This window comes from Pelophylax lessonae (assembly GCF_965119305.1).
Source record: "Pelophylax lessonae genome assembly, chromosome: 1".
NCBI lineage: Eukaryota > Metazoa > Chordata > Amphibia > Anura > Ranidae > Pelophylax > Pelophylax lessonae.
The window spans coordinates 869,377,347-869,395,802 of NC_138768.1; the positions used below are offsets into that span (position 1 = coordinate 869,377,347).

The 18,456-nt window shown below is 47.1% G+C and overlaps 2 protein-coding genes across 2 annotated transcripts in view; one reads left to right on the top strand and one right to left on the bottom strand.

Moving 5' to 3' along the window:
• GALT (galactose-1-phosphate uridylyltransferase) overlaps nucleotides 1-1,962 on the bottom strand; it is a 60,698-nt gene extending 58,736 nt beyond the window's left edge. Inside the window, exon 1 of the mRNA XM_082275656.1 lies at nucleotides 1,874-1,962. Coding sequence (XP_082131782.1) covers nucleotides 1,874-1,913 — 40 coding nt within the window. The 5' untranslated portion in view covers nucleotides 1,914-1,962. The remainder of the gene's footprint in view (nucleotides 1-1,873) is intronic.
• Nucleotides 1,963-6,106: 4,144 nt separating this feature from the next.
• Nucleotides 6,107-16,515, top strand: SIGMAR1 (sigma non-opioid intracellular receptor 1). The gene is made up of 4 exons (XM_082243208.1): nucleotides 6,107-6,317; nucleotides 7,319-7,519; nucleotides 13,387-13,479; nucleotides 16,154-16,515. The coding sequence occupies exons 1-4, from the start codon at nucleotides 6,167-6,169 to the stop codon at nucleotides 16,381-16,383; spliced, it is 675 nt and encodes a 224-aa protein (XP_082099334.1). The 5' UTR covers nucleotides 6,107-6,166; the 3' UTR covers nucleotides 16,384-16,515.
• The last annotated feature ends 1,941 nt before the right edge of the window (nucleotides 16,516-18,456 follow it).

The window sequence follows — 18,456 nt, forward strand, 5'->3', positions numbered from 1 at the left end:
TCTATAACTCTTATACACAGAATATATACTGTACTGCTGGGGGGAACATATCTATATATCAAATATACAGTGTAGACAACCTCTGGATATGACGCTGAGGACATGCACTCAACTTCTTTGGTCAACCATGGCGAGGCCTGTTCCAAGTGGAACCTGTCCGGTTAAACTGCTGTATGGTCTTGGCCACCATACTGCAGCTCAGTTTCAGGGTCTTGACATTCTTCTTCTAGCCTAGGCCATCTTTATGTAGAGCAACCATTCTTTTTTTCAGATCCTCAAAGAGTTCTTTCCCATGAGGTGCCATGCTGAACTTCCAGTGACCAGTATGAGAGAGTGAGAGCGATAACACCAAATTTAACACACCTGTTCCCCGTTCACACCTGAGACCTTGTAACACTAACGAGTCACATGACACCGGGGAGGGAAAATGGCTAATTGGGCCCAATTTGGACATTGTTCCTTAGGGGTGTACTCACTTTTGTTGCCAGCGGTTTAGACATTAATGGCTGTGTGTTGAGGGGACAGCAAATTTACACTGTTATACAAGCTGTACACTCACTACTTTACATTGTAGCAAAGTGTCATTTCTTCAGTGTTGTCACATGAAAAGGTAGAATAAAATATTTACAAAATTGTGTGGGGTGTACTCACTTTTGTGAGATACTGTGTGTGTGTGTATATATATATATGTAATATACAGAATATATACTGTATTTCTGGGGGAACACACATATATATATACACAAATCTATAATGTAATATACAGAATATATACTGTAGTGCTCGAGGGGGGGGTGTACATTTACAGTATATGTAAATCTATAATGTAATATACAGAATATATACCATATCGCTGGGGGGGGGACATATATATATATATATATATATAAATCTATAAGGTAATATACAGAATATATACCGTATCGCTGGGGGGGGCATATATATAAATCTATAATGTAATATACAGAATATATACCGTACTGCTGGGGGGGGGGGGGACACATATATATAAATCTATAATGTAATATACAGAATATATACCGTACTGCTGGGGGGACATATATATAAATCTATAATGTAATATACAGTATATATATATATATCGTACTGCTGGGGGGGACATATATATAAATCTATAATGTAATATACAGAATATATACCGTACTGCTGGGGGGGGGGGGGGGGACACATATATATAAATCTATAATGTAATATACAGAATATATACCGTACTGCTGGGGGGAGATATATAAAAATCTATAATGTAATATACAGAATATATACCGTACTGCTGGGGGGGGGACATATATATAAATCTATAATGTAATATACAGAATATATACCGTACTGCTGGGGGGACATATATATAAATCTATAATGTAATATACAGAATATATACCGTACTGCTTGGGGGGGGGGACACATATATATAAATCTATAATGTAATATACAGAATATATACCGTACTGCTGGGGGGAGATATATAAAAATCTATAATGTAATATACAGAATATATACCGTACTGCTGGGGGGAGATATATAAAAATCTATAATGTAATACACAGAATATATACCATACTGCTGGGGGGGACACATATATAAAAATCTATAATATAATATACAGAATATATACCATACTGCTGGGGGGGGGACATGTATATAAATCTATAATGTAATATACAGAATATATACGGTATTGCTGGGGGGGGGAACATATATATAAATCTATAATGTAATATACAGAATATATACCGTATTGCTGGGGGGGGGACATATATATAAATCTATAATGTAATATACAGAATATATACTGTACTGCTGGGGGGGACATATATATAAATCTATAATGTAATATACAGAATATATACCGTACCGTTGGACTGGAAGGTGATCTGCGGCTCCATGACTCTCATACACTGTCACATAGCAGCCAGGCGTGGAAGTTGTGGGGGGGGAGTCATGTGATCAGACGGTCATGTGATCACGGGGTCATGTGATCAGGAGGCCACGTGACAGATATCACTTTTGCCTGGGAGTTTTAACCATTTGTTAGCAGCTGGGTTATCCACAATGCGGCAGCTGTGAGGAGATGTGAAATGATACAAATTGTTTATTTGTGTTTATTTGCATTTCCTTTTTTTTCCCTCTCTGTTGATCTCATTGCAGAGTGGGAGGGGTCTGAAAATGGAACTCACTAATAAAGTCTGCGCATATATTATTATTTTTATTATTATTTTTATTATTTTTATTATTATTATTATTATTATGTTTATTATTATTATTCATGATTTATATAGCGCCAACAGTTTGCACAGCGCTTTACAATATGAGGGAAGACAATACAGTTACAATACAATTCAATGCAGGAGGAATTAGAGGGTCCTGCACCATAGAGCTTACAATCTAGAAATCCCCATAGATGTAAAGTCAAAACTTTTCTTTGTACTTTTAGGGTGGGGTAGGGAAGAGTTAGACCCTCTGTCAGGTTCTTATTGCTGTCTGTGTCCCCAGGAGGATTTAAAGCGGAGTTCCACCCAAAAGTGGAACTTCTGCTTTAGGTATTCTAACCCCCTGACATGCCACATTTGGCATGTCATTTTTTTGGGGGGGGGGGGGGGGGAGCGGGTACCTAGTTTTGACAGGTACCCGCTCCCACTTCCGCTCGGACTGCCGCGGCGCCCTGAACGGAAGTTCTCCTCTCCCCCTCCCTCCCTGCAATCTTCTGGGACATGTCAGAGGTCCCAGAAGATTGCCGGCCAATCAAAACACGCAGCACGACTCGCGCATGCGCAGTGGGTACCAGGCTGTGAAGCCGCAAACTGTCACAGCCAGGTGCCCACAGCAGTGATGCCGGCGCCGAGGGAGAGGATCGAGGCTTCGGGCGGCCGCATCGCTGGACCGTTGGACAAGTGAGTGAAATGGCTGGAACTCCGCTTTAAGGTGAACTAACCCTTTAAATAAAGGGACTTTTTTTAGGGCCAGTTCACACTACATGCGTTTTTATTTTTTTTCTGCATCAAAAACGCATGGAATGTAAGTTATATGTGTTTTCAATGGCATAGTTCACACCAGTGCGGTCAGTTCCAGAAAAAAAAAAAAGAACATGCCGCATTTCTTTTTTTTTTTTCTGCACTAGACTACTGAAACATGGTAAAACGAGGGTTGTCACCTCATCCCTCTAATCCAGGACACGTGTCCTTATTAACCACTAGCTGGCTGACCGCCGCATTTTTCCCGCGGCAGGCTGGCTCGGCTGTGCGACTCGACGTAGGGGTACGTCAGTTCGTGGGAGTGGTGCTGGGGTGGGCGAGCGCGTGCAATATTTTTCACATTCTGCTATATGACATTCCCCCCAAAAAAAAAAAAAATTAAAGATCAAAATTTTTCATCCTTTTAGGCCATTTGTATTCTGCTACATATTTTTTGTAAAAAAAAATAAAAAAATCCCAATAAGCGTATTTTGATTGGTTTAAACAAAAGTTATCGCGTCTACAAACTAGGGAAAATAATGATGTCATTTTTATTTATTTATTTATCTCACATTCTGCTATATGACATTCTCAAAAAGAAAAATGTTTAAAAATCAAAATGTTTTAACCTATTAGGCCAATTTGTATTCTGCTACATATTTTTTGTAAAAAAAAAAAAAAAAAAATCCCAATCAGCGTATTTTCATTGGTTTACACAAAAGTTATCGCGTCTACAAACTAGGGCAAAGATTTATGTCATTTTTATTTATTTTATTTTTATTTTTTTTTACTAGTAATGGCGACGATCTGAGATTATTAGCGGGGACTGCGACATTGCGGCGGACAGATCGGACCCCTGACATTTTTTTACACTTTTTGGGGGGGGGACCAATGACATTACTACAGTAATCAGTGCTAAAAATATGCACTGTCACTGTAATAATGACACTGGCAGGGAAGGGGTTAACACAGAGGGTGATCAAAGAGTTAAGTGTGAGCCTATGGGGTGTTTTCTAACTGGGGGGGGGGTGGGCTTGTGAAATGATCATAAAGCACAGGAAAGATTTATGTCATTTTTAGTTATTTTTTCACTAGTAATGGCGGCGATCTACGATTTTTAGCGGGACTGCGACATTGCAGCAGACAGATCGGACCCCTGACTGACATTTTTGACACTTTTTGGGGGGACCAGTGATATTACTACAGTAATCAGTGCTAAAAATATGCACTGTTACTGTAATAATGACAGTGGCAGGGAAGGGGTTAACCCAGGGGCGATCAAAGGGTTAAGTGTGAGCCTATGGGGTGTTTTCTAACTGTGGGGGCGGGGTGGGCTTCTGAAATGACCACAGAGACCTGTGTTCATAAATAAGAGGATCTCTGTGTTCATCACTGACAGAACAGCGGTCTGCCGTGTTTACAGTGGCAGATCGCCATTCTGTCTCCACAGGGAGCGATCGCGGGTGCCCGGCGGACATCGCGGCTGCCAGACCCGCTGATTGGCTCCCCCCTGTGGCCAATCTGCGCGTGCGCACGCCCCCACTAGCGGTCCTGTGAAGCGACGTACAGGTACATTGTTTCACGAGACAGAGCCGAGCTGCTGCTGTAAAATTATGGCGGCTGGTCAGCAAGTGGTTAAAAAGAAAACAAAAAATAAAAACCGTGCCCCCCCCCCCCCCAAAAAAAAAAAGTTAATCCATCGTCAATCACGGCGCCCACCGCACCGCCGACCTAAAAAAAAGAAAAAAAAAAAAAAACAGTCCACTCCGGCCGTCTGCCAATTTGTTATTACAAACAGAGGGAGGGGATGCTTTTAAGTGCAGAGGAGGGATTTGGGGTCTTATAGACCCCAGATCTCTCCATAAAGAGGACCTGTCGCTGCCTATTACTGTCACAAGGGATTTTGTACATTCCTTGTGACAGCAATAAAATGAAAAAAAAAAAATGTATAAATTAAATCAACAGTGTCAAAATAAAAAATAAGTAAATAAACAAATAAATTAACAATGAAAAAAAATTAATTCAATAGTGTAAAAATAAAAAATAAATTAACTAATTAATAATGAAAAAAAAATGAAATCAACAGTGTAAAAAAAGAAAATAAATAAATAAATGAATTAATAGAGAGAAAAAAAAATAAATGAAATTAACAGTGTAAAAATAATAAAAAAAATAAATAAACAAATAAATTAACAATAAAAAAAATGTAATCAACAGTGTAAAAAATAAATAAATAAATAAATAAATGAATTAATAATAATAAAAAAAATGAAATCAACAGTGTAAAAAAAGAAAATAAATAAATAAATGAATTAATAAAGAGGAAAAAAAAATGAAATCAACAGTGTAAAAATAAAAAATAAATAAATAAATGAATAAATAAACAAATAAATTAACAATGAAAAAAAAAACTTAAATCAACAGTGTAAAAATAATAAATAAATAAATAAATAAATGAATCAGTAATAAAAAAAATAAATAAATGAAATCAACAGTGTAAAAAAAAAAAAAAAAAGAAAGAAAAGAAATAAATAAATGAATTAATAATAATAAAAAAAATGAAATCAATAGTGTAAAAATAAAAAAATAAATAAATTAATTAATTAATTAATAATGAAAAATACGCACGCAGACAGCGATCGTCCCACACATGTGAGGAATCCGGCTGATCGGAGAGACGAATGGTTGTCATTTAGTTTTTAAATTGGGATTTATTTATTTTTTTTTATTGGATGGAGTGAGGAAAGATTAGACCCTCTGTCATGCTTTTATTGCTGTCTTTGCCTCTGCTGGGCAGATTCACCCTTCTGTTTGACTTGCTGACCATTGTCATCAACTTTGAAAGTGATAGCAAAATGCAGACATTTGGAATGGGGGAGGGATCCTCCAGTAACTGTATGTATTTTGAGAGATTTACTCTCACTTCCTGTTTCTTCTCCTAGACAGGAAGTGAAGCGAAATCTTCCCTGCGGGGACAGGAGATCGCTGTAGGATTCAGGGGTGTTTGAAGCAGTGCCCTGCAGTTCCTGCTCTGCGGCCGCCAGGTGTCGCTGTTGAGCGTTGACAGTCAGACCGCCTCCTCTGCCTGGAGATTGGCCGCTGGACCGTCCGATGTCATCCTATTGGAGAAGTCGGGTGGTGGGCGTGTCTCTGCGGCAGTAGGAAAGGTTGTCCGGTGTGTCCGCTCACTCTCCGCCATGCTCGGTTGCGGCGGGTCCCGGGCGCTGAGGATCGCTCTGCTGGTGGCGGTGTTCGGCGTCCTGCTGGCTCTGATCAGCCAATGGCTGATAAGTAAACCGTACACCTTCTCCCGGGAGGAGATCTCCGCCCTGGCCCGGGAACATGCGGGTAACCACGCCCCCCGACGGGCCACTCTACACCTTGGTCACGTATTTGGGGTGTCTGCTGATCGAGGGGGAGGAGAGGGCCCCTGGGTAGTTAGAAGGGGGCCCTTGAGTGGTTGAAGGAGGAGGGGGCCCCTGGGCTGTGGTTGAAGGAAGGGGGGCCCTTGGTTGGAGAAGGAGGGCCCTTGGTTGGAGGAAGAGGGGCCCTTGGTTGGAGGAAGAGGGGCCCTTGGTTGGAGGAAGAGGGGCCCTTGGTTGGAGGAAGAGGGGCCCTTGGTTGGAGGAAGAGGGGCCCTTGGTTGGAGGAAGGGGGACCCTTGGTTGGAGAAGGAGGGCCCTTGGTTGGAGGAAGAGGGGCCCTTGGTTGGAGGAAGGGGGGGCCCTTGGTTGGAGGAAGGGGGGACCCTTGGTTGGAGGAAGGGGGGGCCCTTGGTTGGAGGAAGGAGGGCCCTTGGTTGGTAGTTGGAGAAGGAGGGCCCTTGGTTGGAGAAGGAAAGGGGCCCCTGGGTGGTTGGCGGAGGAGGAGGGGACCAGTGAGTGTTTAGGAGTGGGCCTCTGGGTGGTTGGAAGGGGGTCCCTGGGTGGTTGTTGGAGGAGGAAGAGCAGGGCCCCTGGGTAGTCCTGGGTTAGGAGGTTTGGGCTCCTTGGTGGTTCTTGGGAAGAGAGGGTCCCCATGGCAGTTGAAGTAAAGGAGGAAAAGATAACCAGAGTGGGCAGAGGAGAGGGTCCTGGGGGGGGGGGGGGGTTGGTGATGGAGCAGAAGGTCCCGGGGTGGTCTGAGAAGAGGGCCAAGGGTAGTTTGAAGATGAGGAAGGGGCTTCTTGGGGGGATTGGTGTCGGAGAAGAGAGCCCTGGGTAGTTGGCAGAGGAGGAAGGGACCTCCTGGGGGGTTGGTGAAGGAGGTGAGGGGTGGACTTGTAGTGTGGGGGTGCCAGCAGAGAAGGGGTACTCGGGTGATTGGCTTCCTCTGACCCCCTCCCCCCTCTCTCTCTTTCTCTCCCCCAGGTCTGGACTATGAGGTCGCCTTCTCTAAGATCATCATTGAGTTGAGGAAGAAGCACCCCGGGCACATCTTACCGGATGAGGACCTTCAATGGGTGTTTGTGAACGCCGGGGGGTGGATGGGCTCCATGTGCCTCCTTCACGCCTCCCTCACAGAGTATGTGCTGCTCTTCGGTACCGCCATAGACACCAGCGGCCACTCAGGTCAGTGATTACAGGATGGGGCTTCCTACATCACCTTCAATATACAGATTACTGATCCAGCACTGCTTCCTCCTCCTCTATCTGACAAGACACACACTGTCACCTTATATACAGATTACTGATCCAGCACTGCTTCCTCCTCCGCTATCTGACAAGACACACACTGTCACCTTATATACAGATTACTGATCCTGCACTGCTTCCTCCACCACTATCTGACAAGACACACACTGTCACCTTATATACAGATTACTGATCCAGCACTGCTTCCTCCTCCGCTATCTGACAAGACACACACTGTCACCTTATATACAGATTACTGATCCAGCACTGCTTCCTCCTCCGCTATCTGACAAGACACACACTGTCACCTTATATACAGATTACTGATCCAGCACTGCTTCCTCCTCCTCTATCTGACAAGACACACACTGTCACCTTATATACAGATTACTGATCCAGCACTGCTTCCTCCTCCTCTATCTGACAAGACACACACTGTCACCTTATATACAGATTACTGATCCAGCACTGCTTCCTCCTCCGCTATCTGACAAGACACACACTGTCACCTTATATACAGATTACTGATCCAGCACTGCTTCCTCCTCCTCTATCTGACAAGACACACACTGTCACCTTATATACAGATTACTGATCCAGCACTGCCTCCTCCTCCACTATCTGACAAGACACACATTGTCTCCTTATATACAGATTACTGATCCAGCACTGCTTCCTCCTCCATTATCTGAGAAGACACACACTGTCACCTTATATACAGATTACTGATCCAGCACTGCTTCCTCCTCCTCTATCTGACAAGACACACACTGTCACCTTATATACAGATTACTGATCCAGCACTGCTTCCTCCTCCACTATCTGACAAGACACACACTGTCATCTTATATACAGATTACTGATCCAACACTGCTTCCTTCTCCACTATCTGACAAGACACATGCTGTCACCTTATATACAGATTACTGATCCGGCACTGCTTCCTCCTCCTCTATCTGACAAGACACACACTGTCATCTTATATACAGATTACTGATCCAACACTGCTTCCTTCTCCACTATCTGACAAGACACATGCTGTCACCTTATATACAGATTACTGATCCAGCACTGCTTCCTCCTCCACTATCTGACAAGACACACACTGTCACCTTATATACAGATTACTGATCCAGCACTGCTTCCTCCTCCTCTATCTGACAAGACACACACTGTCATCTTATATACAGATTACTGATCCAACACTGCTTCCTTCTCCACTATCTGACAAGACACATGCTGTCACCTTATATACAGATTACTGATCCAGCACTGCTTCCTCCTCCGCTATCTGACAAGACACATGCTGTCACCTTATATACAGATTACTGATCCAGCACTGCTTCCTCCTCCGCTATCTGACAAGACACATGCTGTCACCTTATATACAGATTACTGATCCAGCACTGCTTCCTCCTCCTCTATCTGACAAGACACACACTGTCATCTTATATACAGATTACTGATCCAACACTGCTTCCTTCTCCACTATCTGACAAGACACATGCTGTCACCTTATATACAGATTACTGATCCGGCACTGCTTCCTCCTCCTCTATCTGACAAGACACACACTGTCACCTTATATACAGATTACTGATCCAGCACTGCTTCCTCCTCCGCTATCTGACAAGACACACACTGTCACCTTATACACAGATTACTGATCCAGCACTGCTTCCTCCTCCGCTATCTGACAAGACACACACTGTCACCTTATATACAGATTATTGATCCAGCACTGCTTCCTCCTCCTCTATCTGACAAGACACACACTGTCATCTTATATACAGATTACTAATCCAGCACTGCTTCCTCCTCCTCTATCTGACAAAACACACACTGTCACCTTATATACAGATTACTGATCCAGCACTGCTTCCTCCTCCGCTATCTGACAAGACACACACTGTCACCTTATATACAGATTACTGATCCAGCACTGCTTCCTCCTCTGACCAGACACTTGCTTCTTCTTTTTGAAACGGTTTATTTGTTCTTTTTGAAATAACCAATCGGGCAAAAATCGAATGTTCTTAGAGTATTTCCTCTTCTAGTCTCAGACACCCCATAGGAAGCAGTATGAGATAACAAACCTTGTGAATTGGGAAAATACTGCATCATGTTCAGTAGATGTATTTATTTCTTATGATCTTCAACTCCATCTTAGCAAAAAGAGATACAATGTAACAATTGTAGGGGATGTTGGAGGGAATTGGCAAATGTAACCAATGCTGGAATTTGTTTTCTGTAAACACAAAAAAAAAAAGAAAGAAAGGGGCCTGTGTGTTATAAATGCACTGCAATGCTGCTCCATGTCCACCACTATAGATATTCCACCCTTTGGGTTTGTAGAATACGGCTCCCCTGCCACATGCTGTTCCTTCCACCAGCTGCTGTCCATACAGGAGGTAGGAGCAGGCGAAAAAAAAAATCAGTGCATGGCGAAGGAATTCAAGTGGGGGGGTCACAGAAATGCACACAGGGGTCATGGGCATAAAACCGGGTGCTCTTGAGGCATAGGGGCTTGGGGATAATGCAAAGTGCTCTGAGGTCTCTGGTGACACTGGGATCACTGGATTACAGGGGGTGCTCTGGAGGCACAGGAGCGCTGGGATCATGGGATGACGCTAGAGAAACTGGTGTCATTGGAGTGCTCAGGGTCATAGAATGACACAGGAGGCTTTGTAGGCCCATGAACACTGGTGTCATAGAAGTGCTCAGGGGTCATGGGATGACACAGGATCCTCTAGAGGCAGAGGAGCGCTGGGGTTCCTGGAGACACTGAGGTCATGGGATGACACGGTGCTCTGTAGGTACAGGAGCGCTGGGGTCATGGGATGATATGGGGTGCTCTGGAGGTACCGGAGCGCTGGGGTCATGGGGATGACACAGGATCCTCTGGAGGTACAGGAGCGCTGGGGTTCCTGTAGACACTGGGGTCATGGGAGCGCTGGGGTTCCTGGAGACACTGGGGTCATGGGATGACACGGTGCTCTGGAGGTACAGGAGCGCTGGGGTCATGGGATGATACGGGGTGCTCTGGAGGTACAGTGTGGTCATGGGGATGACACAGGATCCTTTGGAGGTACAGGAGTGCTGGTGTTCCTGGAGACACTGGGGTCATGGGATGACACGGTGCTCTGTAGGTACAGGAGCGCTGGGGTCATGGGGATGACACAGGATCCTTTGGAGGTACAGGAGTGCTGGTGTTCCTGGAGACACTGGGGTCATGGGATGACACTGTGCTCTGTAGGTACAGGAGCGCTGGGGTCATGGGATGATATGGGGTGCTCTGGAGGTACAGGAGCGCTGGGGTCATGGGGATGACGCAGGATCCTCTGGAGGTACAGGAGCATTGGGGTCATGCGATAGACGAAGGATCCTCTGGAGGTACAGGAGCGCTGGGGTTCCTGGAGACACTGAGGTCATGGGATGACACGGTGCTCTGGAGGTACAGGAGCGCTGGGGTCATGGGGATGACACAGGATCCTTTGGAGGTACAGGAGTGCTGGTGTTCCTGGAGACACTGGGGTCATGGGATGACACTGTGCTCTGTAGGTACAGGAGCGCTGGGGTCATGGGATGATATGGGGTTCTCTGGAGGTACAGGAGCGCTGGGGTCATGGGGATGACGCAGGATCCTCTGGAGGTACAGGAGCATTGGGGTCATGCGATAGACGAAGGATCCTCTGGAGGTACAGGAGCGCTGGGGTTCCTGGAGACACTGAGGTCATGGGATGACACGGTGCTCTGGAGGTACAGGAGCGCTGGGGTCATGGGGATGACACAGGATCCTTTGGAGGTACAGGAGTGCTGGTGTTCCTGGAGACACTGGGGTCATGGGATGACACGGTGCTCTGGAGGTACAGGAGCGCTGGGGTCATGGGATGATACGGGGTGCTCTGGAGGTACAGTGTGGTCATGGGGATGACACAGGATCCTTTGGAGGTACAGGAGTGCTGGTGTTCCTGGAGACACTGGGGTCATGGGATGACACGGTGCTCTGTAGGTACAGGAGCGCTGGGGTCATGGGGATGACACAGGATCCTTTGGAGGTACAGGAGTGCTGGTGTTCCTGGAGACACTGGGGTCATGGGATGACACTGTGCTCTGTAGGTACAGGAGCGCTGGGGTCATGGGATGATATGGGGTGCTCTGGAGGTACAGGAGCGCTGGGGTCATGGGGATGACGCAGGATCCTCTGGAGGTACAGGAGCATTGGGGTCATGCGATAGACGAAGGATCCTCTGGAGGTACAGGAGCGCTGGGGTTCCTGGAGACACTGAGGTCATGGGATGACACGGTGCTCTGGAGGTACAGGAGCGCTGGGGTCATGGGGATGACACAGGATCCTTTGGAGGTACAGGAGTGCTGGTGTTCCTGGAGACACTGGGGTCATGGGATGACACTGTGCTCTGTAGGTACAGGAGCGCTGGGGTCATGGGATGATATGGGGTTCTCTGGAGGTACAGGAGCGCTGGGGTCATGGGGATGACGCAGGATCCTCTGGAGGTACAGGAGCATTGGGGTCATGCGATAGACGAAGGATCCTCTGGAGGTACAGGAGCGCTGGGGTTCCTGGAGACACTGAGGTCATGGGATGACACGGTGCTCTGGAGGTACAGGAGCGCTGGGGTCATGGGGATGACACAGGATCCTTTGGAGGTACAGGAGTGCTGGTGTTCCTGGAGACACTGGGGTCATGGGATGACACGGTGCTCTGGAGGTACAGGAGCGCTGGGGTCATGGGATGATACGGGGTGCTCTGGAGGTACAGTGGGGTCATGGGGTGACACAGGATCCTTTAGAGGTACAGGAGTGCTGGGGTTCCTGGAGACACTGGGGTCATGGGATGACACGGTGCTCTGTAGGTACAGATTGACTATTGACTCTCCCCCCCTGCCCTCTCCTTCCTTCCTTCCTTTCTGCACATTTGTTGATTATTGATCTGGGAAAGGGCTCTGTGTGGATAGTCAGTGACCCAGCACCTTCCTGCACCTTGTGCTCCCAGTGGTGCGGTGTCCTTGTACCAGAGAGTTCATTGCCAGGCTTCCTGCTGACTCTGCACTTCCAGGGGAGATTAGGCGGTCAGGGGGCCCGAGGGGGCTCTGTGAGAGTCCATTTTCTGAGTGTGGGGGGGGGCCTGTAATATGAAAGGCTGCAAGATCAATAACCGTATACAAAGGTTATCACAGGGGAACTCCTCTGTATGGGTAAAGGTGAAACGTAATCTGCTTCTGTTTTGCCTTCACTGGTCTCTCTCCCCCCCCCCCCCCCCCCACGCTTTCATTTTTGGATGGAGTAAGGAAGGATTATAACTAGGGATCGACCGATTTATTGGCAAAGCTGATATATCGGGGGCCGATATGCACTTTTCCCGATCTATTGGAATCGGCCCCGGAGGTTGCCGATATTGCCGATATTTCGGGAAAGTGTTGTACCGGAGTGATCCCTACAGCTAGAGGCATCACCCCGGTACCGGTGTCCATAGCCAACGGTCGGCTGTCTTGTAATGACAACCAATGCGGCTGAGAAGCCGCTCGGCTGTCTTTACAAGGAGCGGGAGGGGATGTGTTCCCCACATGTAAAACTTCCGTAGGGAGATTTGTTTTATCTCATCATCATCATCATCATCATCTGAGGCTGAGACTTCACTGGGTATATGTGAAGGATTACATCCACTTTTAGTAACCAAGCAGGTCCAGGCTTATAGGGGGTGGGAACCAAACAGGCTTTAAAAGGGTGCAAAAAATGTATTGTTGGGATTTACATGAACTTTAACTCTGTGGCCTCTCGTACAGGTCGTTACTGGGCGGAGATCACGGACACCATCTTGTCTGGAACGTTCCGTCAGTGGAAAGAAGGAACGACAAAGAGTGAAATATTTTATCCCGGTAAGAGGGGTCCTCCAACCTTCTGGGGGGGGTGTAATACTCAGCTGTGGACTGTGTGTACATGGAATCCCATGGTGAAGGAGGGGGTGTACGTGGTGTCCCAGAGTGGAGGGGAAGGTGGGTGTACATGGCGTTCCAGGGTGGAGGGGAACATGGCGTCCCAGGGCGAAGGGAAAGGTGGGGGTGAACATGGTGTCCCAGGGGGAAGGTTAGGGTTCCATGTGCAAGTGTGGGGGGGGGGGGTTCACATTGAATCTCAGGGGGAGGGGGTTGAACATAAGTCTCAAGGGAGGGGGGGGGGGGCTTGCACATGGCATCCTGGAGGGAAGGGGGGTTACATAGTTTGTGAGATTGAAAAAAGACATCAGTCCATCCAGTTCAACCTATGATGTGTGTGTGTTTTCTGTTAACCGTACATTGTATACCCCTGTATGTTGTACATTGTATACCCCTGTATGTTGTGGTCTTTAAGGTGCCCATCTAATAGTTTTTTGAAACTATCAATGCTCCCTGCTGATACGACTGCTTGTGGAAGAGAATTCCACATTCTTACTGCTCTTACAGTGAAGAACCCCTTACGTATTTTAAGGTTAAACCACCTTTCCTCTAGTTTTAGTGAGTGGCCACATGTCTTATTGTATTCCCTTTCTCTGAATAGTTTGTTCCTTATGCTAGGGTCGCCAGTACAGTATTTGTACATTGATATCATATCCCCCCTCAATTGTCTCTTCTCCAGAGAGAATAGGTTCAGTGCTTGTAGTCTTTCCTCATAGCTGATGTCCTCCATTCCCCTAATTATTTTTGTTGCCCTTCTCTGGACTCTCTCCAGTTCCAGCACATCCTTCCTGAGGACCGGTGCCCAGAACTGGACAGCATACTCCAGATGTGGCCGGACCAGAATCTTGTAGAGTGGGAGAATAATCTCTTTATTTCTGGAGTGAATCCCCTTTTTTATACATCCCAGTATTCTGTTGGCTTTGCTTGCAGCGGCTTGGCATTGCATGCCACTGCCAAGCCTGTTGTCTACCAGTACCCCCAGGTCCTTTTCCATCCTAGACTCACCCAGAGGTTCCCCCCCCCCAGTGAGTAGCTTGCTTTCTGGTTTCTGGCACCCAAGTGCATTACTTTACATTTTTCAACATTAAACCTCATCTGCCATGTAGTTGCCCACTCCGTTATTTTGTTCAGGTCTGCTTGTAAGGTTTCCACATCCTGCATAGAAGATATTGGCATGCTTAGTTTAGTATCATCCGCAAATACTGAGATTGTACTAGATATCCCCTCCTCTAGATCATTTATGAATAAATTAAACAGGATTGGTCCCAGGACAGAACCCTGGGGGACCCCACTTTCCACCCCCGCCCAATCCGAGTACTCCCCATTAATCACCACCCTCTGTACTCTCCCCTGGAGCCAGTTCTCTATCCAGGTACTCACCTTCTGATCCATACCTACCTTCCTTAGTTTGTACAGTAAGCGTTTGTGGGGAATGGTGTCAAAGGCCTTTGCAAAGTCCAGGTACACCACATCCACAGGCTTACCTTTATCTAGGTGGCAGCTCACTTCATCGTAGAAGGTTAATAGATTGGTTTGGCAAGAACGATTTTTCATGAATCCATGCTGATTGCTACTAATCATACCGTTTTCATTACTAAAGTCTTGTATGTGGTCCCTTAACATCCCCTCCAAAATCTTGCAGACTACTGATGTTAGGCTGACCGGCCTATAGTTACCCGGGATAAATCTCGGCCCTCGGTTGCACATGGCATCCCAGAGGGAAATGGGGGCGGCACATGGAATCTCGGGGGAAGGGAGTTTGAACATGGCATCCCAGGGGGAAGGGGAGGGTTTGCACATGGAATCTCGGGGGAAGGGAGTTTGAACATGGCATCTCAGGGGGAAGGGGAGGGTTTGCACATGGAATCCCGGGGGGGTACGCATGGAGTCCCAGGGAGGGACATGGAGGGGTGCACATGAAATAGGGGGGAATGCACATAAAATCCCAGGAGGGACATGGAGTCCCAGGGGGAAGGGGAGGGGGTGCCCATGGAGTCCCAAGGGGAAGAGGGGGGGGGGGGGGTGTGGGTGCGCATGGGCTCGTCCCCTGGGGCTATCATTCTGATTCCCTGCATTTGCATATATCAGAGAACAGAGCTGCAAATCATTATGGACCGCCCAGTGCGAAGAGAGGTGATGGGTACTCATGTAACCAGCCTGAAAATGGATAAACTAGTGCATGGATGGTGCTGGGCTAAACTCCCAATCTGATGTCCTCATAGGGGCCGCCAAGATCTTTATTCCAACCAAAGAAGCATCCAAAGGGCCACCCCGCATCTGGAAGTAAATAAGCTCCCCTCTGGGGTTCCTCCTGCCAGCTCTGGAGGACACATGTCTGCCACTGATTGGTAGGGAGTCACTTTGCTTAAGTTAGGACACCCAGGTGCACTAGATGACAACACTGCAGTGAAATCGCTCCAGGCATAATAGCGTTGTCACCCTACTGGAAGAAGTACCGCGTACTGGCAGAATCACTAGGTATTTATACTTGCACATTATGGTGTGAGCCCTGGGGGGACTCTACTACTTTAATTCTGCTTTGTTGTCTGTTTTGTTGGGGGTAGTATGAATATACAGCCTATACGCTGCTCACCCTCCGTCTTTTCTCACTCTGCAGGAGATACCATCATACACGAGGCGGGGGATGCCACAGCCGTCCAGTGGAGCGCCGGGACGTGGATGGTGGAGTACGGCCGGGGGTTCATCCCCTCCACGTTGGGGTTCGCTCTGGCAGACACCTTCTTCAGCACCCAGGACTTCCTCACCTTCTACTACACCGTCCGGGTTTACTGCAAGGCGCTGCTACTGGAGACCAACACCTACCTGTCCGGGGTGGGGTTCTTCTGACCCAGCCGTCCAATCGTCATCTCCCCTCTGTCAATGTGCCCCACCCACTCTGGTGGATAACTGGCGGACCTCCATCTAGGTTTCCTTCATCTGCTAGAAGATATTTTTCATCATAGGGGTCATCATTGCTGCGGGGGGGGCCTAGGGAGATGCGTCTTCTGTCATCTGTTAGAACCACACAGCCGCCGAATGGGGAAGAAGCAGGTGCCTTCTATAGAACAATATGGCTGCACCCTGGAAAGAGAACACACACGTCCATTACAGGGGGGGGGGTCTTGTCACAAAGCCATTTTCTGAGCTCACCTTCATAGGGGCCATAGTATGTGGTGAATTCTTTCATCTACAGCCTTAACGGGTCAGCCGGCCACACACTATGCAATCACATTGTACAGTTTTACTTTATACACATTCAACCTAGACGTTTGCCGTATGACATAACTTCTGTTGGGAATTGGATTGTAGCATAATATCCTTGTACAATTTATTTTTTTTTACATCTTTTTAAAGAGACCCTGTCACCCTGCCTGTTTGCAGTGACAATTTAAAACCCACAACTCCATTATATGGTAGGTATTGACATTTATAGGCCATTATCCGGGTTGTATATGTAGAAAGAGAAGCGACCAACTGGATATCTGATTGTGCAGGCCAGAAAACAACAGTTTGATTTCAGTAAAAAAAAAAAAAATTTTATTCAATCGAAAAGCCCACAATTCCCATTATACTCAGCCCCCCCCCCCCCCAGCTGCTCTTTCTTCCATCTCAGTCAATGCAAATTACCCAATGTCCGAGCTTACAGGGTTTCATGACGTTACCTTTGCCGTGGGAAAGCATTCTGGCCATTAGAGCTGATAATTGCATCATAGGAAGGAGGTCCCATGCTTCATGGCGTTACCCCCTTGGTCATGTGACGGTGTTCTGGTGGAAAAATTGGCTGTTAGACCAAAGCACTGCATTGTAGGAGGTCACCTGCTCCATGTCATTACCCTTTAATCATGTGACAGCGTGCTGGTGGAAAAATTGTCTGCTTAACCCAAGCATTGCATTATAGTAGGTAACCTGCTCCATGTCATTACCAACCTTAATCATGTGACAGCGTACTGGTGGAAAAATTGGCTGCTTGACCCAAGCATTGCATTATAGTAGGTCACCTGCTCCATGTTATTACCCCCTTAATCATGTGACAGCGTGCTGGTGGAAAAATTGGCGGCTTGACCCAAGCATTGCATTATAGGAGGTCACATGCTCCATGACATTAGTTCCTTTGTCATGTGACGGTCTTCCGACTGAGTGGCCGCAAGACCCAAGCACTGCCTCCAAGGATGAGGTCCCTCCAAGGATGAGGTCCTATGTGCATCCATTCTCAGGGTATTGTGTGATGGGAGTGCTGGGATGGTGAGGTCACATCCTCCCGTTTGCCATGGGACAGCATTCTCACCAATTGACTGACCATTGAACCTGAGCACTGCATCATAAGAGGTAGTCGCATGCCAAATGACGACATCCCCTTGGTCATATGCATGTGGCCTCAAAGGATGAGGTCAAGTTCTCCTCCATACTCTGGGTAGTGTGTTGTGGGGAGAGATGCAAAGGCGAGTAAAAATTGGTCAAGGGGTGACTGGTTCTCTTTAAAACCGTGGGCAGCATAGTTCCTCAACATCATCCCCTCGGTCATGGCACATCATTCACACCCATTGACTAACCATTGGGCCCAAGCACTACATCATAGTAGGATGTCACATGCTCCATAACATCATTCCCTTGGTCATGTGGCAGTGTTTTTCAGCTGAGTGACTGGCAGCAAGACCCATGCACTGCCTTGAAGGGCAAGGTCATATCCTCCATACGCTTCGTATTTATGCGGTGGGAGTACTGTGAAGGTGTGGTCAGATGTTCCATGACATCTTCCCCTTGGTCATAGGCCATCCTTCCCACCCATTGACTGACCATTGGGCCTGAGCACTGCATCATAGGAGCAGGTCTTATGTTCCATGACCTCACCCCATTGGTCAAGTGGGTATGTTTCAGGTGAACGACTGGCCGTAAGACCCAAGCACTGCAACGAAGGACGAG